General features: G+C 39.5%; 1 protein-coding gene across 1 annotated transcript; it reads right to left on the bottom strand.

Moving 5' to 3' along the window:
• Positions 1-3,339: 3,339 nt before the first annotated feature.
• On the bottom strand, positions 3,340-21,090 carry LBR (lamin B receptor). The gene is made up of 14 exons (XM_005523296.3): positions 20,955-21,090; positions 16,513-16,693; positions 14,823-15,017; positions 13,395-13,478; positions 12,801-12,975; positions 12,042-12,235; positions 11,221-11,275; positions 9,780-9,974; positions 9,046-9,149; positions 8,507-8,632; positions 8,241-8,409; positions 7,026-7,106; positions 6,797-6,919; positions 3,340-5,794 (listed from the first exon to the last, which is right to left on the bottom strand). The coding sequence occupies exons 2-14, from the start codon at positions 16,675-16,677 to the stop codon at positions 5,634-5,636; spliced, it is 1,827 nt and encodes a 608-aa protein (XP_005523353.1). The 5' UTR covers positions 16,678-16,693; positions 20,955-21,090; the 3' UTR covers positions 3,340-5,633.
• Between the last annotated feature and the right edge of the window lie 5,023 nt (positions 21,091-26,113).

The following is a 26,113-nucleotide window of genomic DNA, read 5'->3' as shown; positions in this document are numbered from 1 at the left end:
AGACCTGATGCAGTCTTAAACACAGTATAGAAAATGCCACACTAATGTAATTCAGTAAGTCATGTTACCTATAGCATAATTATAATTTCAATATTAATGAGGAGTTTTTATAATGTCATGAGGAAATACTTTCATTTCATCTGGTTCCATTTGTTAAATGGCATAAAGCAACACCAGGTACATTTAATAAAATGGTTATAATGGAATAGATTGGATTTTTGTATCACTTCCTTTTTTCCTAATTACATCTGTGAATACAGACATATGTTATCAGAAATACTAATGAATGCAGCAGAATATGTATTTTACACATCTATAAGCTATTGGAGCCATGTAGATAAATGGGGACTCTGCATTACAGTAGTATAAAGGTGACAATTTCAGACAGAGGATGCTTGGCTAGCAGACTTTTACAGCTCAGATAATGGCTCTTTATAGGCAAAAATTGCTGTAAATTGTCTGGACCATGAAATATCAATTGGAGAAGAACTGCAGCCAAAAAGAACTTCGTAAGGTACAGCTAATGTGGCTCAAATGATATAACCAGGCCCTTTCTTCCAAAGTTAATGAGGTTTGCAGTAAACTACAGCTTAGATTGCTGATGAAAATGAAGAGCATGCTGAGCAATTTTTGTTTCCTCTGTAAAATACCAACATCATCAAAGGAACTGAGCACATAAAGACACGAGGTTAAGCAGGGACGTAAGGGGACTGGAAATGTGGGGCTTTGCTATTAAAATAAAAATGAAAATGATAATTTTTGTCTTAATATTTAAGGAAAGTATCTGTATTTCTTTAGGTCAGTGAGGGACCACTGACATTTATAACAATGTTTTTACCCGATTATAACAATGTCATTACCTCATTATAACAATGTTTTTACCTGAGGTTCAGAGGTGTAAGATCAGCATTTTTGTCCAAAGCTTAGGAGACATGAAAGTTGTTCTTTTTACCTCCTTAACTTAAGCAAGCAAACCCACCAAAGAATCCTTGTAAGTTTCAGGAATGCCCTATGGGAACTGTACAACAAAATTTTTCATTTTGATTTTGTTTAGGTTAGGAAGGGGGTGCGGAGAGGGGGATATGTCACAACTGATCACTTGGGCTGTGATTATTTGTTATAAATTCTCACCAGGCTGAACAAAACCACCAGGCCATGGGTCAGGAGCTCTTGTTCTTTACTGTGTAGTCATTCAGCTGCAGCAGCAGCCCACTATTGTTGCTGAGGAGCCCCTAAATTTATACCATAGACTTCCACAAGTGGTGGTTAACAAGCCTTTAATTTTGTACTGTACACTTCCATAAACTCTCAGCTCCTCACAGGAAACTTCCCAAAGGTTTATTTTGGTTCTCAGCCTGGCTAGCTTCCATTCCCTGAAGGCTGTGATAAGCAGATGTAAACACATGCAGAAATTGCTGTATGATTCCAGTGTTCACCTTTTGTCTGCAGGATCAGTTTGCTTTCAGAGTCTTGACAAGATTATAAAATTACACACAGAAAAGATCATGAAATAGTTCTGCTTTGGTTTTTTACATCATCATTTGAGCAGCCTTGCATGAGCATCATCTGCCTTGCCACTAGAAAGGCTTTTCCATTAATAGTTACAATATGAGGGGGATTTTTGAAGCTGTGTTGCCAAAAGCAAAAATGGTTTGAATTTGAATGTGGCTTTGAGTTCAACATTTTTCCCTTCCTCTGGGCATTAATTTCTGCTTATATACCCCAGGATCTACCATTTATTAGAGATCTTTTCACAGGAATTCACTTCATCTGATTCTAAGCTTTAGGTGGATCCCCTGTCTGGTCAGTTCATTAACATTAAAGTTTCTGCAGTTTGAAATACAGGAGCAAGAAGGGCTTAAGTCAGGCTGACTAAACCTAGTGATATCCAGCTCCAACAGGCAGCATCAGGAAGCTCAGAAGCTCAAGAAGCTCCTGGGAAGCTTTTCCTAGAGGAAGGGCAGAAAATCTGTGTGATGAGCACAGCACCAAGTCACTTCCATTTGCATTTCCCAGGTCCCCCAAGAGAGTGCTGTCCCTCAGTTTATGCAGGAGCATCTTTCCCTTCTTCAGCCAGGGGTCAGGAAGGAACTGAAGAGCACAAGGACACAGGGAACTGCTGCCCTCTTCCAGTCCTTTATGCAGAGGGCAGGGAAACCGGTGGTTGCCGTGGAAAAACGTGTTCTTCCCGCAGCAAGGCGGGTGCTGCTCCTTAGGAACAGAGCTGACAGCGTGCAGCAACAAGTAAATAACCTGCTCCACCCAGCGTCTGCAGGTTGAGATGCAGCACTGGGGGAGACAGGAAAAGGTTTTGCTGGAATCCCTGGCTCTGGCATTCCCTATCCCTACTCAGAGGGCAGGGGAACAGACTACCTCGAGGTACAGAAGGAAAATTACTGGAGACATTTGGCTGCAGCACCAGATCGTGTCCAGAGGAAGATGGATGGGATGTTGACATGATGGGAATATGATAACCACAAACACACACTCTTACCTAATAAAAATAAACACCAGTCCAGTTTGGCCAACTTCCAATTTTTCCTTCAAAAGGTTTCCCCACTCTCACAATGGGACACAAAATGTTTCCCATGACATTTGGGAATGCTGTTATTGCTGACACTCATATACAAAAAGGTAGAGAAGATGTTTGAAAAATACTTGTTTAAAGGTTTGCTGGTTAAGACTTCTTTTAAAATACTAAAAGAGTAAAAGCTCTATCAAAGTATTTCCTTCTAATTTAAGGGAACTTCCCCAGCAGAAAACAGCTCTGTACAGACAGTGCAATATGTTCTCCATCCACACACAGGAAAGTATTTCCACCCACTCCCCCAAACAGCTTTCACTCCCCAAGAGGCAAGAACTGTGCTTCAGGAAGGTTTTCATGAGCTTTGGTAAATGTAATTTCAGCAAACATTTTTATTACCTAAGGGTAAATATCCTTCTGTAAAGAAAACTATCATTCCTGTTCCACTACAGTCTTGTAGGTCAAACTTATATTTATTTCCCATGCAGTAACACTTTGTGTGGATACAGCCTAATTGGTTTTGGTTTTAACTTTCTATTAGAGGCTGTGGGAGAAAATACAATATCCTATAGGCAAATTGAGTGTTAATTCTGTATTTTTGCAGCTCAGATTCAAGGTTTTTTTAGAGTAGCAGAAGGGAAGAAGAAAAAAATGCCCAGGCAGACTAAGAGAAGCACCCCACATGAGCTCCTAACACTCAGCCCACAAGCACAGGTACAATAGGAACTCCAGCAAACTCACACCTGTACGAAATATAAAAAAATCAATGTAATTTTTATCAAATAGCCCCATGAATTGGAAAAAAATTACACTACTTAGTTTTAAGCAAAACCTTTATTTTAGCTCATAGGCTTGTTTGTATTAAAAACAGTTACTTCAAAATCAAATTCACATAAAATTCAGCATGTAAATGAACTGAAGTTGTCATTGGTCAGGATTAGGTTCTGAAAGACACGTGCTCTGAATGACATTTGAACAACCTTGGGTGGCAACAGATAAAACTGGGAACAACAGCAGGAGCAGCTCCTGTTTTACAGGCTGAAGAATCAAAGTGCCCCCACCTTCAGCAGATTTTAAAGCACCAGCTGCACGCCAGGGCCCTTTAATGATTTCTCCATTTCCCATAAATTCATTCAGTGAGGACTGAAAACAGCAATATCCCAGTTTAATCTGCTGCTTCACATGAGTGAATTCTCTCGAGTCTTGTTAGAGGCACTGCTATTTTCTGCCAGCAATCAAAGTACTTGTCTTAAAATAATTTCCTTACAACACCAACAATCAAGCTACATTATATACACTTCAATTGTACAATTATCTTTAAAAAATGCCCGTGTACAAAATAGGTTATTTTATTTAAAAAAAAAAAAAATCACATGCTAGATTTCAATTACATCAACATTTTAAAATAACTGAAAAAAATGATAAATAACATTCCAATTTATTAGGAACACTCCTGCAAGCAAGTGCAGAACTATCTGCACTGTATTTAATATTCTAATAAGCTGTTTAGGGCAACTTGTGCTATAAACCTCATGTACAAAGGGTGTGAAAAGCTCTTACTTGTGACAACAGAATAAAAGCTAATTAATTAAGCAAGAGTATTTCAGTAAAATTATTCTACTTATGAAGTAAATACCACAAGGGCATCTCATTTACAGCCAGTTAGACGAAGAACACAGCTAGTGACCAGAACACATACATTAGTTCAAAAGTCAAATATATACAAAAATATATTAGAAAGTGGTTGAGTTTAACCACAGGCTCATGTAAAAAATGTTGTTTTAAATAGCAATAGCAAAAAAATAGCTATTTCTCTATCTGCAACAGTACAAAAGGCAACACCTACATATGAGGTAGCAATGCCAAATTAAAAACAAAAAGAAACCAAAAGAACAACTTTGGATTGAGGAGCATTTCCTATATTTTCATAAGCATATCTGTCAATACAAATATTTAAATGAACACTTCCATTGTTTCAAGAATTAACTACATTAATTTACAAAACCCTTTATTCAATTAATTTTTTTTTAAATTACTGGAAATTTGTTTAGTTACTGATTTCTCCTGTTTCTAAAAAAGCTGTTGCATTTTTCAAATCCAAACACTGTACAGCAAAAAGTTGGAGACTTTATTATACAGACTTGGTAAACACTATGGTACATTAAGACTTAATTTACAAAGATCAGAAGAAGCCAGCTGTGGTCATTTTATCCCTTTGTGCCCAACAGGCAGACACGGCACAATTTTTACCCCATGTTCAGCGCTAAAGGCAAGCTGAAGGTTCATTACTCCCTTCCACAGCCACAGCAAGTGTTTGAAGTGTTTCCCTCCAGGAGTGTGAGCCACAGCACGGCTTCCATCTCTAGGGCCGGGGCACTGCCAGGCAGTGGCTCAGAGCTGCGCCCAGGCTGTGCTGGAACTGCCTCAATGTGGGGTGGGAGAATGGAACAGCTGTGCCCCTTCTCCCAATTCCATCTCTGTCCTCCTGCAGGTGCAGGGCGGGAGGGGCCAGCTGAGCCTCTCTGACCAAAAAAATGCGATCAATGAAAAGCCAGGAGGGGAACAACCATACAGCTGAGCTGTGCCAGCTCTGGCCATGGGCTGCAAGGCCCCTCACGTGAGTCAAATCCTGTTTCCAGCTCCACTGACCAAAAAGACCTTGCTGCTCCTCCAATTCAGGCAACTAAATTGGACATTTGAAGTTAGATGGTACAAGTAACACCAAAAAATGAACTGGATGGAATTTCAGCATTTATTGTATTAAGAAAATAATATACTTTACATCACAGTGCTTAATTAAATGCAATAAAAAAATGTAAACTCAGAATTCTAGATAAAATTTAGCTTGAAAAATTAGGGCTCAAAGTTTTGAAAATTCACTATTTTTTTAAAATTGAAGTCACAGACAGTCAGTTCACATAACTTACATGTTAAAATTTACTCGTAAATAACACCTTTGACGCGCTCCAACATTGGGTCGGGTTTTGTTTGTTTTGTTTTCTTTAAAAGCCTAAATAACAAATGACCAAGTGCAAAGGTAAGAGGTATCTTTTTCTCTGCAAGGAAACTAACTGTAGCAATAATCTGCCCATCAGGCCCTTGGAGTGCTCTAGTAGATGTAAGGGAAGATGCGGTACGGGACGCGCTGGCAATACCTCTCCCAGGCCAAGCCATACTTTTGCTTACAGTGGTGTTCATCACGAGCCTCTCGATGAACAAGCAAGCAGATGAAATAGATCACGTAGAAATAGGGTAAAATGTGATTAAAACCTGCAAAGGGAGAAAGTTAACTTAGATACAGGACAAAAATCTAGAGATGGTAGCTATTAACATGTTTAAAGCTGATGACACTTGTTCAAGGCTAAAGCATTTTATACTCCTAAAGCATCAAATATTCAACAGGACAGCAAAAATTGTGAGGTATGTTCACATGCAGATAGAAAAAGATCCATAAATGCACAGAAATTAATTCCTAAAATTTAGAGTCACAAAATCTACCAATTTCACCCCCAATGCATACAAAACTGGCACACATTTTAGGCTCTTTAGTTACCAAAACCAGGTTTCCAGTCAAATCTCTGCGCCACAAAACTGCCCCACACAAGGGTTTCTATTTTGGCCGCGGACATGAGCCCAGCTTTGCTAAGAGCACCTCACTTGACTTGCAGATGAAAAGAACTGGAAATGACCCACAAACGTGAGACTGCAGCCCAAAAAGCCAGCTGTATTCTGGGCTGCATCAGAAGGAATGTGGCACCAGGTTCTGATTCACTCTGCTCTCCTGAGACCCCACCTGAGAGTTGTGTCCAGCTCCGGGGTCCCCAGTACAAGGAACACTGTATTACTAACAAACACTTTGAAAGATAATTTCACTGTGTTTGACGACCTTTCTTTAAATGTATTTCACTTCAAGTCATCCCTGTATATGGTAGCCTTTGTCTCCAAGCAAATTCCCACTTTTGAGGAATTTCAGCTGAAAACACACTCACTAGCCTAGGAAACTTGCAGAACAGCTGACTAGCAAGTAAGTCCCATGGTTATTGAATGATAAAGTGTCAGAAAGATGAGTAAATCTTTAGTATATGTCAAATCTGCACCAAGTTAGAAAGGGTAAAATGGAAGAGAAAATGCATCGCATTAGACATGACACAGAAATCTGCCGTTCAGTAGGGTTTGCCATCTCGAATAATTACCACTTGGCATTTCAAACCCAGTCAGATACAAAACATAAAAGCATTTTTACTCAAATCCACTTTAGTCTCAGAAACTCACCACAGGGTAGGGACCATGCCAGAGCCATGATGATGTCACCGAGGTAATTAGGGTGACGAACAAAACCCCACCAACCCGTGACAAGAAGCCCTTTTCCAGTTGCAGTGGGTATAAATTTCAGATCTGTGAACAGAGCATTGTGGTGAATGCAGTGATTGAAATATGTATTTAAATATTACAAAGAGCCATCAAATAAAATCACAACCAATGGAATAAAAAATTTACTCACTGGCCAATTTGGGATCTGCTGGATTCCGTCGGAAATTGTTTTTCTGAGAATTTGCACTACGGAATATGTAATACCCAATACCTGAAAATAAACATGATGTATTTTGCATTTTCAGTATTTTCCAGTTTTCTCAGATTCAACAAAAGCACTCACGTGCCCTCTGCCACACTTATGCCATCGAAGTTTTTTCCCCAGAGATTCAAATGATATTTTCTGATTCTCAGAGTTCTAACAAGATAGAAATACCATTGGAAACCTGCATTCCATGTGCTCCTTTTTGTTACTGTCCTGCTTTAGGTCACCCCAGGACAGTTACTAACTTTGAAGAGATTCTGAAGAACCTGAGCTTTTTAATGTAATGCCGACATACGGTGATGTGCTGAGCTTTGTATGGTTACAGCTCTATTTAGCAGCCTAGCACTTTGTTATAGCACCTACTCCATAAACTGACTACCCATTTACAAGATCATGATAATAAAAGAACCAGGCAATGAATGATCTGGGTCTGAAATTCATATCCCCCATAATTTTCACACAACAGCTTAAAGTTACTTTTGCTAAAGCTGCATTGAAAAAAGATGATCACAACATACTTCAATAAAGATGCCATTAAAAAAATAAATAGAAACCCAAGAAAAAACATTAGGTGAAGATGAAAAAAATATTTTCTGTTTTTCAGTATTGCACATATATTAAGTTGTACGTCTTCTCATTTTTTCCAATTCTTTGACATGTCTACAAAATATGAGTGGGTTTTTTTGGGTTTCCTGTGCAGATAATAGAGACAACAAGGCTATGTTGCTACAAATTTAATGTTGCCTAAAGATGTGAGATCTTTTCTCAAAGCACTCAGCTTTGATAAAAAAAGATGTTTTCTACTGACGTGTTTGTAACTGTGGTCATCAGGGAAGGAGATGGAAATAGTTACTTTTTCCCTAGGTTCAGTAGAGAGTTGCCAACTAGGTACTGACTATTTTTTTTAAAAGTGAACTCAGAAGTCACTTCAACTCCAGACAGCACCCACCTAGAGCTGCCTCTCAACAGAACAATTAGGCGTTTAGAGTCCCACCTATCCTTCATTTGCTAAAATGAAAATTTATTATATTCTTCGTATTTCACAGGAGCCAGACAATGACTGCTGCATCTGAGCTAAAACTTCACCTCTTCACAACTATGTTGTAACCAACAGCAACAATGGCATTTACTATAACTTACAGTTCAGAACAGTAATTGCAGCAGCAACAGGCCAAGTAATTGTGATGGGATGACCCACTAAGTAGAAGGCCTGCAGGCTGTAGACAAATGGAACCCACACCAAATCTCCAAATGCCAGCATGAATCCAAATCCATCATGGGTAATATCCATTGTAGTCAAAATGGCTTCCTAGAAACAAGGAGAAAAGAATTTTAGCATTTCCAAAGCCTCTCTCTCTTAACATTGTAATTAGAAATGGAAACAGTTGAAGGGGATTGACATTTACCTCATTCCAAAGAGCATCCACCACATAGAGGAGCTGGAAGCTGTTCACAAGAATCATGGACAGGGATGGCACACTGAGATTGTGGATCTTCATCTCAGCCAAGAGCATTGCCAAGTTTATAACAACCTAAGTTAGAAAATACTTTAATTTTAAAATTACTTGTAAAAGAAGGTGGTCTTTACTATTACACTACAGGCATTTTGACCAATGTTTAGGTTTAAAAACACTATAAACTATATCACAAATCAGTTTGCAACTAACCACATTTCTGAAGCTGTATAATCTCAACATATTAATACTTTAAAAAGAGTTTTCATTTGCCACAAAACAAAGGTAGAAATTTCCTTCAAGTGAATAAAAATGGTCATTAGAAAACTAGCAAGGTGTAGCTGTTTTTCAGTACTCATTATAAGTATATATACAGTATTCATAAATACATACATATGAATTTCCTTAATATCAATTGTATGTGTGTGTGTGTAAAAAAATCCCTCTGTGTAATATTTTAGCAAATAAAATAACTCAGATTACTGACTCACCCAGCCAATTAATCCTGGACGCAACTCACAGAAGTATTTGAGGTCAAAACTGCCAATACGAGGGTTTAATTCATGTCCAGTAAAAAAATCATAAATAAAATATCCTGCAGGTAAGACACAACCTCTGTTAGCAATACTCTTCCTTTTTTTATCTGCCACTACTCTCCTCCCCATAAGTAAAATCCCCCTTTCCATTAATGTTCTCTCATTACAAGTTTTTAGAAGTCTTCAGATTGGGAAAAAAAAATAAAATTTCAAGTGTATGTGCAAAATACAAAACAAAATCTACACAGTTTGTATTTTAAGATGCCCTATTTATTAGGAAGACTAAGCACTTTAAAAGTTCTCCCTGACACTTGTTCCTTCTTTCTTTTCAGCTTTATCCTGAAGCTCACACCACAGCATCTATGAACATAATCATATGGCTTTAATTAGTTATACATTTTCTTCTATTTAATTGCTTTTGTCTGGGAAAAATAATTCCTTTTAGCTGTGACAATTACCCATCCATCAAAAAAGGTGGACAAGAAGCAAAATACCATGCCCTGACTTCATGATATGTGGGACTGGGATTGCAATAAAAATAAATAAATATAAATAAATAAAAAGCACTTCACAGAAAAAAGCAAAAGTCACGGTCTTAATATAACCAGCCCTATATCTAGCCTTCAATTTGTAAAAATGAAACTACAACAAACAATTGGAAAGAAATTATCCAGAATGTTCTAACTCACCAGAATTTCCACCTGGTGCTAGTTCTTCCTCAGGTGCTTTCAGGGATCGAACGTACAGATAAATGCTCAGTGCCAAAGAAAAAGCTGCAGCTGACACTGCAAACTGCATGAAGTGGTCATACAAATAATGAAGCTCAAATTGAAAGTATAATAAAACTCCAATAGCTGCAGCAGTCAAAATAAAAGCATAAAACCCTAAAGGATGTAGAATAAAGGCATATTAGTCAAAATTTTAAAAAAATAAAAATTGTTCTAATAGGACCTACATAATCCAACATTTCTGCATTTTTACTTCTTACAATATTTGTCTATAACCCAGTAACATCTTGGAAATCCCACAGTTCAGACTTTTAGGGTACAGCAATATAACTAAGAGACTCTAAGCCCTGAAACTGCTCATCAAAAGGACAAGAGGCAAGAGCACTCTGAATACCTCTCAATTTTTTATGCCATAGGATCCAATTTCAGATTTTAGTGGAAAAATGGACACTGACACTACAAATGGATAATGATAGCAGGTCACAAAACCTTATCTGTGGGACAGCTGAGACAACCATATTCTCTGAATTATCTTCATATATACCTTGATACAGATAGCAGTAATTAAAGTACTAAGATGATTTACCAAGTGATAACATAAAACCTTTTGCATATGTTGAGAGTATAAAATCATGCAGAATGTATTGATGCCCAAACAGGAGCAGGTAGTTCTCTGCTGCTCTCAGCTAAGAACTTTCTATGGATCCCGTCACAGGGTCACAGGGGTTGAGGTTAGAAGGAACCTCCAGAGCTCATCTGCTCTAGTTCAAATGGAACCTTTTTGTACTTCACTTTGTGTCCCAGTGCCTCCTGTCCTGTCACTGGCCATCTACCTTTCTTCAAAAAAGCTTCTAAATTTGCTTATAAAATTAGCCTTTGAAGCACCAAGACGATATAGTTTGGTTTTTTTTAATAATCCAAATTACATAGCTTATTTCCTCCCTTTACCAGAATGCAGAAAGAATAGCAGCACTATGGCACAACTGAAGACAAAAAAAAAAAGATAAAGACAAAACAAGAAAGAGAGAAGTCCAAAACCAAGACAGGTATGAGACAGCCTCAATGAGACTCACTTTTGCAGGATGTAATTCTCCTTGTTTCTATTACTTACAGCCCTACTCCAACTTTAAAATGGTGCATCTTACCAGACTATGACAAAACTCAGCTTTTTCATGTGGTATTTGGATTCCACTACCACCCCTGTACAGTGTAACGTCTTGCTCTTGGGGCACTTAGTTCCTGATGATTACCAAGAAAAGGCTCATCCTATTTTATCCAAGATTTACAACAGATACATTCTCTGGTCAAACCATATCCTTCAACATTTGTATTTCATGGTGCTGAGGCACTGCAAATCACACAACAGAATCACTTTTAGAATAATCAATTGCAACATGCTTACCATTTATCCGGTACTGCAGTTTCCTTCCACTGGAAAGGGGCAGGCCTTCTACAACCTAGGAAGAATAAAATCTTGATGTTCAACAAAGTATCTTCTGTGGGCCCTTCAGGGGAGGAAAACCAAGCTCAACTCTGCCAGAAAGACATTCAGTCAAAGCAACCATCTGGAAACATTCAAACCTGAATCTCATGCATTGTTCTAAAAAACACTCGGGATAGCAAATGAAAAAGATTAACAGATTCAAATAAAAACATTTTAAAAAATAAACCTCTTCCTAACCAGCTTGAAGAAAACAGAACTGCTTCAATCATTGTGAACACGTACAGCAGTAAAACATGACTGATCTACTTCAGAGTGTCCTTTCAGAATCTGCCAGTAACCCTCAAGTCACAAAGAGAGGGAAGGAGAGCCTCTGCCTCATATGCATACGGCCAGAATGGTTTATAGCTTCCTGTAAATGAAGATTACATTCCAAAATGCTGGATATATCCATAAGAAACTGAGTATTGAAACAGTGCATGAATTTAAAAGTCAGATACCTAAAATTTTTCTAGAATTCTATCAAGCAAAGTTTATCCACACTTTGATCTGAATACCTATAAAATGCCTTCTGTGTTCTCTACTGAAAGGCTCTGAAACAAAAATTCTTAAGCAGCTGCACTGTTTTAAATTTACAGAAGTCTGCAGCAGCCATATTCCAGTTTATTATGAAAAACTCATTAAATTGCTTTCAAACTCACTGCATTTAGAACATACCCCACCTTCCAACCTAACACACAGTTTAATTGCCCATAAAGACCCAATTGCTCCCAACAGCCTACCTTTCCAATTGGCAGCAAGTAAAACACAGCTTGAAGGAAAAACCACAGAAGAAAGACACCAAACACTCTCCCCTCCCAAAGACTCTCAAGTGCTGGCAGAGGAGGGAAGTTCAGAAGGCTCGGATCATCTTGTTTGCACATCAACAGCAAGTAGAATACAGTAGCAGGCAGAAGAAATATCAGCATGAAGGTCCCTGTAAACAGACATCATGGCGTGTTAGAAGGTAAGCACAGAAAACTTAAAAAATTGTTTAAATCCCACTAAAAAAGCTCAATATTAACTTCAGTAACAAAGACGAGGTTGTCATTATCTTCTCCTGAACAAGACAGCAGCAATGCCAAAGTCATGTTACAGGACACTGAGACATTCCTCTCACTCCCATACAAGGTCATCTACCACAGGATCACACTCATTACATCCCTCAAAAACAATCAAAAAACTATCGAAAAAATACTTTACTGTCAAGTTTCAAGCAGCTAAGTTTTGAAAATGTGAAAGCTTTGCTGGTTATTCTTAATTTTAATCTAGAAATATATAAATCTCAGTGTGCAAGGAAAGGCACAAGATCTTCACTGTACTTCATGCAAGAACTAAGTGCAACAAATGTTCTTTGCCACCAAATCAAGTGAAACACAACAATTTTACTCTGAATTCTGCAGCCAAGGTCCAAAAAGCAGTGGTTGACAACAGTATAGTCAATAAGTAAAAACCATAAAACAGTACTAATTTTCAACTATTAAGACAATTTGCACACGTACCAATTCTTCCCCCAAATTCCAGCTCCTTTGTTTTTGTTGGTACTTTCTCAATTGGTTTTACAGCCACCAAAGTCTTTTTCTCTGAATAGATCTCTTCTTTTTTGTCATCTTTCCTCGAACGCAAGCTGTACTGCTCAAGCACACGCTTGATTTCCAGGTCTGGTTTTAACTTTTGCTGTGAATGAATAAAAATAATTTACTAAAGAGTTGCTCAGTGATTTTACTTTATTCTAGTTCAATACTGTATATTTCAGAGGACATTACTCACTATAAAGCACCAATATACAATTATCCATTCATATAAAGAAACTTCTATAACCAGGCACTGTAACCTGTTGGGCCATAATTATAAATCATCAGCAGTTCCAGTACAGATCATCCACTGCCACCCTCCTCCTTTCCCTTCTGCCATATGCCTGGGCATTAGATAACAATCAGGACTAAGGAAAAAAAAAAAATCACTTTCTCTGTAGCAAATTTACTTAACCTCTAAGTTTTATTTTTGCTTGATTATTGTATTGCCCTTTTCTAGGAATTTCTGAGAGACAAGCTAGGAACATGACAAAAAGCTACGAGCAAATTCCATGTTCCTACCTCCAAGATGATGCAGGATGTGTCATTTTTTTCTGTACTCTCAGGTTCACCATTGTACCTCTTGGTGTTATTCTCACTCGGTTTCTGGTTAAAGGAAGAAACACAGTTTAAGCTTTCAGGGTCCTGTACACTGCACTGTTCTGCGAAACTGAAATTTTTGTTTTCTATAAAATATCTCTGAAGAAATAAATTCTCTCATAAAAATTCTTCTCATGAGTCTAGCTTACACAGCTCTGGGAAGACATGACTTACATGTTTTATTTCAACCAAAGTTTTGTTGAAGAGAATACGGTCTTTCTAGTCACACAAGAGCAAACAGATCAATCCTACTCCTCATATAGAATCCAGGACAAGACCACCAAAGATTTCTGAACCTTTTATCCCAAAAGGTTAAAAGTACAAAAAGTAAACAGCAGCTGCTGGCTAAAAAACGACATACAACTAGCTTGTGATCCACAGGCACTGGATCACACAGTTCTAAAGGAGTTTACTGCAAAACAAATCCCACAACTGTCTCAGTGCCTAAGAGCAGCAATTTACTAAACCTATCTAGCTAGTTTATATTAATCTGCTTTAGTTTAGCTGAAACCTAAATAAACTATGATAATTTTCAATAAATCAGCAGAATGCATTTCCATTTCAAGGGACTGTGCCTCAGACAAGCGAGAAGCCATCTCAAGGGCACAAGAGGCAGAAGAAATGCTGTTTGTCTCTTGACAGAGAAACATCACCTCTACTCATCTTCACATAAAGATCACCAGAACCATTTTTAGCACTCAATCTTCACAAAAATGGTAAGAACAAACCTAATGAGCTTCAGCTAAATTACCAGATTTTGGTAAACTTAGAAATCCTTACAGTTTTGCAATATTATCCATCAGCAAGACTGTATTTAAATATTCCACACTGCATGCTTTCCACTACTATTGTAATAAACTGTATATGATAATAGAACTAATTTTATTTCAAATCCAAATACATACCTGCTACATACCAATTAACACACCAAAAAAGTAAGCTAACTTCCTTTTTCCCCATTTCACATGTGGAAGCAGATGGCTAATGACTTCAATATTAAATATTAAAAAATTTGTGTTTGTTTGGATTCTGAGAAGTTTGCAGTATCACCAGATTCAAGTGGAACTTTATAATCTTGGTTTACCTCTCAAGAATTTCCTCAAACTTTGCAAGCTAGAAACCCTATTTCTAAAGAAAAAAAAGCAGTTATGAGATATATTTTTGCAGGTAATTATGCTGTCCAGGGAACATGAGCTGCAGCTCGCTTTTATAAGCTTTTTTTTGCAATGGTAAACCCAGCCTGCATTAAACCAATCTTACACAAATAGCCGAAGATTCTTTTAATTAAAAAAAAAAAAAAAAAAAAATCGAGCAAAACCACATACAAAAAAAACAAAACAAAACCAATACCGGTAGAGCTAAGCTGGTCTCCTGAATGGTTTTCTTTTTGTCATCTTTGTGTTCTCTGCTTTGGGAAGCAGAACGACGTCTGCCCCTTGCTGGCCGACCAGGAGACCGAGACCGAGATCGAGATCTGCTGCTACTTCTTCTGGAGGGAGAACTTGAAGAAGACTGACTCTTCCTGTGTTTGAATGCTGACTGTGACTAAAAGAAAGATGGAAAGAAAGCAAAATCTTATCCACATCCTAAAGAACAATTTTAGAAACATGGGGTGTTTTTGTGCTGAGGACTCTGGCATACAGTTCTATAGATCTGTCTCGTATTTCCTCTACTGATGCTCTACAAAGGCTGTTGAGAAAGAGCAACTGAAGAATACTCATTTTGCTGGCAATTCCCAAACAAGCCTGTTCCAAGTCCAACTGCTGCTGGCAATTCCTGTTGAAGCTACAGAAAAGAGGATATGGATGTAAACTACCAAAGTGAGCACCAAGCTGTTAAGCACACCACCCTCTCAATCCTGTGCATAGGGAAAGGAATTGAGAGCTGTCTTGTAAGTCCTCAGAGACTGCTCTCATTTCCACTACTCAGCTTAATTAATACGTTTAAGATAGCAAGATTCATCATCTGTGTGAGGCAATACAGAGCAAATCAACACTAAAAAAAAACCAAGTCATCCTAAGCATTTCACTGTATCCTGTAACTATCTTCATGAACAGCTTACTCCAAAAGCACTAAGTGATTTCTCTGAAGTCTACAATGCTGATTTCCCCATGTAAAATTCCCACAATCCAATTTTTATAATGCATAAATGTTTCATGACAAAGAAAGGCATTTTCCCAGCTTGAGTCTGCTAACCTGCATTGCAGAAGTAACAAGTCAGAAAGTCTTAAAGCAGTGAAAACAGTTGTGTACCTCAAGGCAGAAACATTTTGGTCCCAAAAGAGAAGGCCAGTTACTGGGCATGGACACTGCCACCAAGAAGTGACACTATAGTTCACATAAAGACACACAAGTTGGCTTTGAAACTATGCAGGTTTCAGAACAGGCCATGGAAATGGACTACAGTGAACATTCAGACAGGGTTTTTTCCTCCTGCATTACTCATTTTCAACTGAAACTTCTACCAAGTTTCAAAGGCCTCGATGATATGAAATAATAACAATATGTAAAGAGGAAGGAATGTGTTTATATTACATGAACCCTTCTCAAGGGCTTGTAATTGTAATAAATACAGCAAAATACCACATGAAGCCTTTGAGGACTTAAACAAATAAAAGCTATTTGCAGATGTTTTAAGTATGTGCTTGAAGGGCATGCATTGTTTATATTTACAGTGACCTTTAAATGCATCTTCTCATTTATGACCAAATTTTCTTATTTAGAGATGGAAAACCATCAAATTAGTATCAACCCACTGATTACTACCTTTGTAAGGTACCCAAACCAATTTTTCATGAAAAATCATGCTATAGAGCTCCTGAAGGATTAGATTTGGTTGCCTCAAAAATATTACACTTTTTTTACAGAAACAGAACAACCACGATACTTTAAAGATGGAGTCATTCTGAACTTCTACTTGAGGCGTCGCATAAGAAACTAATTTAGCGCAGATTCCTTGAAGACACAGATAACAAGAATTTGAAAAATAACAACCCAGTCCTAAGTCGAAGTACTGATAATTAAAAACATGTGTACTCACCCTTATATCACTTTCTTTCAGTGCAAGTTCAGTTCCATCTTTGTACTTGACAGTATAAAGATGAGCAACATCATCGTAACTGGTCACTTGTACTTCATAGTACAGGACACTTCCCGGCCAACGGCCCATCACCACCTCGCCATCAGCAAACTTCCGGCTTGGCATTTTCCAAACAGAATCCCTAAAAAATAAATCAGTCAGTCCACATGAAAGCTAAACATTAGGCTTCATTTTCCCCTACTCTTTCTGTATCATGTAACTGAAAAGGGGACACTTAAAACAAGTCTCCGCTTTAAATAGGGAAAAGGCTGTGTGATAAGAAAACAGCAGTGATCTCTTTTCCAAACCAACAGTAGACAGAAGAAATAAGTCTTAAAATAGAGAGAAGATTGAAGCTGCATGTTCTCAAAAAACATCAAGATGTATTAGACTAGTACTGAGCTATGATATACAATCTCCAGCACCAGGCAAAGCACATCTTTGACCAAAATTACATAATGAAGCTCATCTTATCTAGAGGGAAATGCAAATTACATGGTATTGAAGTGTCCTCTAACCCTGCCTTCTGTGGTTCTACAGAAATTACAGAAGCAACGATTTCTGAGCATCAAACATCCCAAATCTCTTCAACACTTCCAGCCACATTACACACTTTCTTCAATTTATTGTGTCAAACACTCAAAAGTTAGGAAACTTTGGAATTTAAGCTCTTGTCTGGGTTGAATATTTTTCTTTTCCACCTCTTTAGCACAAGGGCATAATGCCTTTTCCAGGGCTCCATGGGAAAACAAAGCACAGCATCAGAGCAATGACAAAGTAACCTGAAAAACTAAATTCTATCCCCCTGTCTGCACCATCAGGTTTTCACTTGATATTAACAAAACATGGTTTAAGTGACTACTACCCTTGGTTCACCCCACCAGGTGCTGGGAAAAAACACAACTACAACTTAAATAAAGTTGGCTTTGAATGTAAAGTCCTGTATAACTGTTTGTAAAGTGCTTTGTGTTTTGTCATTGCCTTCTGAAAACGGATATCCAAAGTAGAAAATATTTTTAATCTGAATGTATCAAGTGAGACTACATCAAAAGTCTAAGGTAAAATGTACACTAACATCTGTACTGGCACCATGTGTACAACCTACACGGGAACTCAGAGGGGACAGCAGGGACAAAACACAAATGACAAAATGTTAGTGTCAAAGTATATCATTTTAACTTGTTTGCTTTATAAATAAGATATGAAGCCAAGCCAAGACAAGCTAAGGTAAATACTAGTCCTTAACTAGATAATCATTACATATTAACTAACCTGCAGTAAAAATTTAAGATTCTTGGGGAAAAAATACTGTTAATATTCAATCACAGACCTTCATCACATGTTGGGGGATGGGGATCAGTGAGGTTCTACAATCAATATTCATTTGATTTTCTGCATTTTCTGATGTTGTTGCTGTTGTTAAATTTTACACCTGTGTAGCTCTCCAAGTCAAAAAAACCAAAAAACCCAGCAGAATTCCCTCATGTGGATTTTATTACTAATATTCCAAACTGCTTCAGAACAGAAACATCTGGCCATCTCCTTTGCTGTATAATATGAAGGGAAAAAAAAAAAAAAGTTTCATAATTTGGTTTCACTGACACTTGCCAGTCAGAAAAATTATGAGTTCCAGTTCGTGCTTGTTAGACATGTGCTATTCCAGCTCTTCTGCCTTCTAACCAGTGTTTCTTGTCCCAGTTTCTTGTTTCTGTCATCTTCTTTCTGGACTCCTACTCCTCCAACTTTCTTTTATGCCAGTCAGCTTACCCCTTCAAATTCATAGCCCTGTTTCTTGTGACTTCCATATTTTCATTTCAAACTCTCCATTCTCTCCTTACCTCCCAATCTTGGAGTCTTTGTGGATTTTCTGCCTTTTGTGCCCTTGTTCACCAAACCAGTTGTGGTCCCCCTTTTCCACCTCTGCTTAAATCTGATCTCAATCCCCATTTCTGTCGCCTTGCCCAGTCTTCTCCACCCAAAAGGCACTTTAGGAGACCCACATCTACTACTGCTCTTTCCTAGTCCCCTGCAGCCAGTTTCCTCCTGCTCTTCCATAAATAGTCTGAAGACTGGAGCTCCCCCGAGTGCACTCAGAGCTGTCACCAGATGTCATACCCTGACCCATGACTTCATTTCCCCTCTGCCTGCTGCACTTCCTACACCCCAGCCAACTGTTTCTTCTCCTGACCTGCAGCACCTCAGGCATCAGCTGCAAACCTGGAACCTGACCAGGACAAGGCTGGCGGATCCTCAGACAAAGTTGTAAAAATCAGAACCTTTGGAGGATAAATCTTTTTCAAAAAGGGTAACATTTTTCCTTAAAGTTGTTACTAAGGACACCTACACTGTTTTTTCCAATTTATAGCAAGCACTTCAAAATTTAGGTGCAATTTCATGAGATAATAAAATGCAATTCTCTGCCAAATTTCAAAACCCAGCAGTTCTGTACGCAAACACAAAGCCCAAAGAAAAAGTAATCTGATGATTTAATTATTATGAAAGGCAGAAAGACTTTCTCTTCTTCCAACCTTGCTCTCAAAAGGAGCTGAAGTTAGTTTTAAAAAACTGAAAAATGTGGTTGAAAGACTGGTAGCTAAATCAGTATCACGAAGTTCAGCCTGAGGTAGATTTCACCAATATGAGATTCCAAAATAAACAAGTGGAAATATCTTCTGACTTAAAAGTAATGTACAATTTTATTAATGGGAAAACTTAGGTATTTCTCAAGTCTTTTCTTTAAATATTACAGCTTAATAATAAGCTCAAACATTAAAAGAAGTAAATGTAACTTCTTACCCTATCAAAAATTATCACCTTGTTCTGCACCCCAGTGCCTCCTGTGAGGGAGGTTTGCAATCCTCATTCCTTATATCCCACTTCAAAAAGCTGAACCTTTTAAAGGCAGCCTTCATCTGTTCAGATAACAAACACAAGTACTGGCATCGAGAAAAGACAGGAAGTCTTAAAAAAAAAAATTTGTTTAGAGATTACATTTTTAATTTACTGCTGTTTCAAACTCTACACACCCCTGATCATTTTCATAGTATCAGCTGGCATCAGCCTAATATTCCCAGTAGTTCTGCACAAACTTCTGAATTCCCAGGCTTCAAAACATGAATCCAAAGAAAATTATCTCATCTGATGAACCCTGCACTGTACAGACACCTGACTGCAAGTTTAGTCACTTATCAGGAAATTAAATTTATGTTTTCTGAACCATTACTATTTTCCTTTAGGAATCTATAGTCTAAGAGAAAGGATCAAAAGGACTTTGTATCCTATACCAAGCCAATTAATGCAAATATCCCTGAAGCTTAAAAGTTGGTAAAGAATAAAAGTTTCTGCTGACTCAAACAAGAATGAAATAATTAAAAAGAAACTTGGCTGCGAAACATATTGCCCCATGCATGCATTTCTGGTCTTCTTAATGACTCTCTCACTAGATATGTGGGAAGATATTTCAGCCTGGAGAAAGTGATGACTGTTACCTTGTAGCCACAGGGAGAGCACACCCCATCAGCAGAAGTTGGGTACAGTTTTAAGGATAAATAAACACTAAAAAAGTTTTCCCGCTTGGAAGAGCAAAGCTCTCACACACTCAGTGATTCCATTTACTAATTCTGCCATCTCACCACTGTTAGATAACGTTCTTGATGTCAGAGGAGGGAGCCAGTTGAATGCAAGAAGAAATGCAGGAAAGTAAATGAAATGCTGTCAGCCAAGGCTAACAGTACACAGAAAGTTACTACTGAATACACCAAAGAAAGCTTTGCAGGACGTTTTCAGCAACACCATTACTCTCTCCACATTTCTAGCTCTTCACCTTCAGAACGGTGGAGGCACCTATCTCTATCCAAGCCAACTTAAATTCACCACTTTAAATAAGCGCAAATAAGCCTCGAGGCAAAAATAACAATCCATCAACCCTCGGGCTGGGACTCGAGGATCTTCCCTTCAGAGAAGCTCCGCGAGCGGAGGAGACACAGCAAGACCCTGAACTCCCGAGGCAGGGCCCGAGAGCGGCGGGGCGCAGTTGACAGGAAGGGCCCCACGTGCCGGCGGAGGCCCGGCCCCTCGGCCCCGCCCCTCCCGCGGCCCGGGCCTGGCGCGGGGCCTCCGCCGCGGGGGAAGGGAGGGGCCGCGCCCCGCCTCGGCGGCCTAACGCCGCTCGGAGGCCGACGCGGAGGAGCCGAACAAAGCGGAGGCGCTCGGCATCGCCACCTCCGGGGCCCCAAGCGAGGGGCCCAAGCCGCCCGTCCGCCCACCGGGAGCGAGGCCCGAGCGCGGGCGCGGCGATAGGCCGGAGCGCTTCCCGCCCGGAAAGCCGCCAAGGAAAAGCTGGGGGAGGGGAGGGGGTGGGAAGTGGGAGTATCCCGGCCCGCCCGCGCCGCCATTCCCGTTACCTGGAGCCCGCCCGCGCCGGGCCGGGCCGGAGGCGGTTCCGCGGAGCGGCGGGACCGGGGCCCGAGCGCGCGCCACTCTCCGCTGTGGGGAACAACCGCCCCGCCGAGCGACTGTTACGGCCGCGCGCACGGCCCCGCCCCCTCTCCCGCCCGCCAACCGCGCCCATTGGCCGGGACGCGCCGTTTGAATCGCGGGGTGGCCGCGCGCCATTGGCTGCACGAGCGATGGCGCGGTCCGCCCCCCCCGCCCCGGGGCGCGCGCCCGGCCCCGCCCCGTCCCGGCGTGAGGGGGGGGGAAGGGGAGCGCCCGCCCCCCCCCCCCCCCCCCCCCCAGAGGTGATGGCGGGGGGGGAACGGAGCGCACGGAAGGGGGAGCGGGGCGGAAAGGTCGCTGTCGTGGCGATGGGGGCAGGCTCAGACCGCCTGCGCCACCCAGGCCCCGCCGCCCGTGTAAACAAAACCGAGTGTTTTGTTTACGGAGCTCTCGCGGCGCTGGAGGCGGCGAGACCGCGAGTATTCCTACGCTCTCCGAACAACAACCCGTGTTTCTTCCAGGCCTGCACCTCCAGCGCTCAACAAACCACAAAATGTGGTAAAAATGCAGAAAACAACATCCCCTCTCGCTCAAAAAGAAAAAAAAAAGACGAAAAAGCGGAGATGGCGAGGCAGCGAGTGCTTCTACACTGACCGAACAACAGGCTGTCCTCCGTCCAGCACTAAACAAAGCCAAAACGTGGTAAAAATGTGGTGAAAACGCATTGAAAACACACGACATTGTCCAAAAAAACAATAAAAACGGGCAAAAAAGCAGAGGAGGCTTATGAAGCAGTGAGACGGCAAGTGCTCCTACTCTGACAAACAACAGGCTGTGCTCCGTCCAGCCCTGCGCCTCAAGCACTCGACAAAGCCAGAATGTGGTAAAAATACGGTAATAAAAGTGCAGTAAAAGTACACCCACTCTGTCCAAAAAGAAAATAAAATGAGGGCTAAAAAACAGCAGCGTGTGGCGTGGTTACCCCTGTGCTTTTGGAGCAACTTTTCCAGAAAGGCCATTCGAGTTCCCCGACAGATTTTGAAATCAGGAAGTCGAAGCAATACTTGAACAGGCAGAAACAAAATGTATTGTGAAAAAGTTAACAAATCGTTCTTAACATTGAGGTTTAGTGTTCAAATAAGCTGTTTCCAGTGTTGGGATCTTAAAAGTGGTGAAGTGCTTTTAGAGTGAAATACAGATGTGTTTGTGCCTGCACAAGCATATATCTTTATGAACCTCCCAAATTTTCTAAATTTGGCTAACAAGTGATGCTCTGTCCCAATAAAGCTTCCTAAAAGAAGGGAAATTCCCTAAAGACAAGATCACCATTGTCCCATACAGAAAACTTGCCAGTGCCATGCAGACACAGCAAAAATCTCAGATAAAAAAGAACCGTGAAACAATAGCAATATCACAATGAAATAAAAAAAAAATAAAAACCACAGCCAAAATGAACTGACATGAGCAGGCCTCATGGTAGTCATGAGCTGAACTTGTCTGAGACATAATTGCTTATATTTGGGGGTTATTTTTATGGTTGTTTGTTTGTTTATTTGTATTGGTGTTTAAGTTTCTAGCTATAATTTTTGAATTAAGAGTATGGCAAGCTTTTTTCCTCTGAGTGGGTGCAGGAAATGGGACTTTCTGGGTGAATTATAAAAAATATATTTTTTTACTATTTATTCTGCTTATGTTCTCCTTGATCTTTTTAATTTTCGCAAGCAATTCTTTTTAAATTACATTTTGTATCTCCCCTATTTTTGTACCACAGAGGTCCAGTTTAGTTTGTCAAGCATTCATTGTATTTTTCACTACATGATGGAGTAAAAGATGTCTAAAGGAGTTTAAAAGTTACTCAGTCAAACCAGTCACATGTAAGCATAGATTTTAATAAATGCAGTCAGAGTAAATTTGGTTTTTAGTTGTGTTAAGGCAATCAGCTTTATCTGAGAGACATTTGATCATTTACTACACAAAAGAATGCAAGTGAAGCTTAATTTCTGGTTTCAGATAATGAATATTTTGGCTCAAGCTAAGATTTCTGCTTTATTTACTATTGCAAAGTTTACAACTATAATTTTAAGAGCTGTTCAGTCTAAATTACAGCAGGTATTGCTGGGAATGAGCCTGCTTCATTTTATTGGCAGCAGAGGCCTACAATTAACATGTTTAAATATGAAGGCTTTCAGTTGAAGTCTTGTTTAGAGGATAAACTTGCCTTCAGATAAATGGTTTGGATTTGGGATTGTTTACTGAAAGTGGATTAGAAACCTCTTGGGACACTAAGAACAGTTTATTGCAATTCTGTCAGTGATAATTGGTATACATTTAAGAGATTATTTCAGAAATATTTATGGGACCATCACAGGACAACTATAAAAATGGGACAAGTGTGAAATACAGTCAGCATCACTACCACCAAAATTATCTGCTGCAAATTAGGTCTGAAATTTGCCAAGATCTAATAAAGCATCTCAATCCCACAATGTAAAACTAAGAAAATAATTCTCTAGGCTTTCATTTTAATGAGAATCCCCAAATCATCAAAGTTGGAAGAGCTCTTCAATGTCCCCTAACCCAGTCATCACCCCAGCACTGCCATAATCACCCATAACCCCTAAAAAGTTGCAAAAACCTAAAGCTGCCAACACAAGAAAGTTGAGAAACATTCTGATAAATGGCTTTACCAGAGGCTACAGGGTGGGTGGGGTAATAAGCTTCTGTTTCCTCTCCTGATTAGGCCTTTACTTCAGTGGAAGAAAACACCCATAAGACTCATAGTAATGTGGAGGGTTTTATAGTCTGTTAAACAACCCATGTATTCATATATATTCATATATATGTGTCTGTGTATATTCTATGTGTATATGCCATATACACACAAATTTATATATATATATATATGTGCTTCTCTTTCTCCTTCTGTCTAGTATCATATTTGATCCAAGCATCCCAGCCTGTCCATATATGAAAATATATATACTTTTTGCAAGAGTGCAGGAAAATTCCAGGCTGGCAGCTGTGTTCCTGACATGAAGCCAAGCATTTACCTGCTGCAGCCAAGCTGCTGATGAAGAACACATGCACTGTCACATCACAAAACATAACTGGAAAGGAGGGCAGACTAAATTCTGCATGTGGACAAAACACTTCTCTCTGCTTCTCAAACATTGAAAAGCTGATGATCCACTTCTTAAAGGCGTTGTGAGTATGCTCGGGCATTTTGGGGATTATTCCATTAGTATATGTAATCTCCTTCCTATTTTTTCAGTGGTAGAATGCTTCTTATTGAAGGAGAAAGAGATTTGGGATTAACCTCTGAATGTTACCTAACTAAATCAATAAAGGTTTTGTTTGGACAGACCTCAGTAAGGCAGGGATTCCACCCTTGACCATGGAAAAAGTTTCTCATTATATATTCATTGATGGTGTAGTTTGGAACTTCAACCTGCCTATAAAGGAGCAGCCTGCTAACAAACAGTGGTCTGGGCAAATTAAGTTGAACACTTGCATTCTGGGAGGTTTTGCAAAATGTTTATCTTTAGAAACAGCTTTAAAAAAATACTCAAGGCTATCAACCATGCTGGGCTCAGCAAGAAGAGGGACACAGATACATGCAAACTGACTCCAGTTCTCTAAACAGGAGGAGAAAAAAAGCACATTGAACCTTTGATCTCCACAACAGTGCAACAAGTTTCCTTTCTGTGTTGTATGTGAATTTATAAATAAGACTCGTTATTGACTGAGGGAAGTTGATGCAATTCTCAGAGAAACGGGTCTTGAGATAAGAGTTTTGGCTACTGTATCTTCTGCTGGGCTGCTTACCTTGCCATTTTTGCAGCATGGCTGTTAAATTACTCCAGCAGAAAGCCCTCGGTACCGTCGAGTTTCTGAAGACTTATGGAAAACACAGAATATAGGATTTCCCAGTATTGGAAAGACAGACCCATTTCTTTGTGGCAAAGTTATATGCTTGAAAGAGTCGTGAATGTTTAAACAGAAAGTGTCTTATTTCCTAGAGAAAGATAGAAAACTTTAAACAGATTATTCTGAATACAAAGAAAAGCCACATTCATCCCCTGGGTACTCACTGACTCACAAGCAGTTTTCCAAAAGTCTTCTGGCTTTAAAACCTATATTCTTGGTCTTCAGAAAGAGGTTACAGAGCAGAGTGACTTCTGCAGGGATCTCCAAAGGATAGGAGGGACAGAACCTACCTTTTCCTGGTTCCTGTGTGACAACCTGCCCTGCATGAGGGGAGAAACTTGGCCTCAATCCCCACTTCTGGCACACTGACAATGTTACATCCCTAAACATGAAGGCACACTGGTACCTGAGGAAAAAGAAACAAATGAAACACGTGGCAAATGCAAAACAGAGCCCAATGGCTTTGAAGTGCTAACACAAACAAGTATACATGTATATATGTGCATGTGTATGTGTATATAATGCACATAAATATATCTATAGATAGATAAAGAATGAAGAAAACATTAACTTTCCTGTCTTATTTTTGCAACAAGTGCATGATTTTTATGCCCATGGCTGCGCACAGCTCTCTGCAGTAAGATGAAACTAACATTTCAAATGTATTTATTTGAAAAACAGGCTGGAGAGGATGCTGGTCTGAACAGGCATCAGAGCCATGGGACACAGACGGGCAGGGATCAGCAGTGAGGCTGCTGACTGGGCCAGTGGCAAACAAGGCCCTGCATCAAGGCACAATATTGCAACCCCCTCCAGTTTTCTAAATTGTGTTAAAAATTCACTGCAGTGTGGGGGAATATTTAAGGAAAATATCTCGGGCAAATTTGGACACAAAATTTGTAACAAATATTTATAATACTGGGATATGTAGTATCCAAAGTATCCAAAGACATGATTTTATTTAAAATAGCATTCACATTCTGTCTCTTGTATTTGATGCAACTGCTATCCTCCTACCTCTAATCTTATTCTAGAAAAAAAAAATTAATTACTCCAAACATGCAGGCCTAAACCAGAAGTGATAAATGAAGTTATCAGCTCAATGCATCTAGTGAATGATGAGCTCACATACTTTGACTTTAGGAGCTGGTATCACTTAATATCTACTCTCAATAAAATTGACTTCTTCTCTGATTAA

Source organism: Pseudopodoces humilis, chromosome 3, assembly GCF_049639895.1.
Source record: "Pseudopodoces humilis isolate 2021_Gansu_Grassland_sample_001 chromosome 3, ASM4963989v1, whole genome shotgun sequence".
Lineage (NCBI taxonomy): Eukaryota > Metazoa > Chordata > Aves > Passeriformes > Paridae > Pseudopodoces > Pseudopodoces humilis.
The sequence above is the reverse complement of the archived record's forward strand: the minus strand, read 5'-3'. Positions and strand labels throughout refer to the sequence as shown.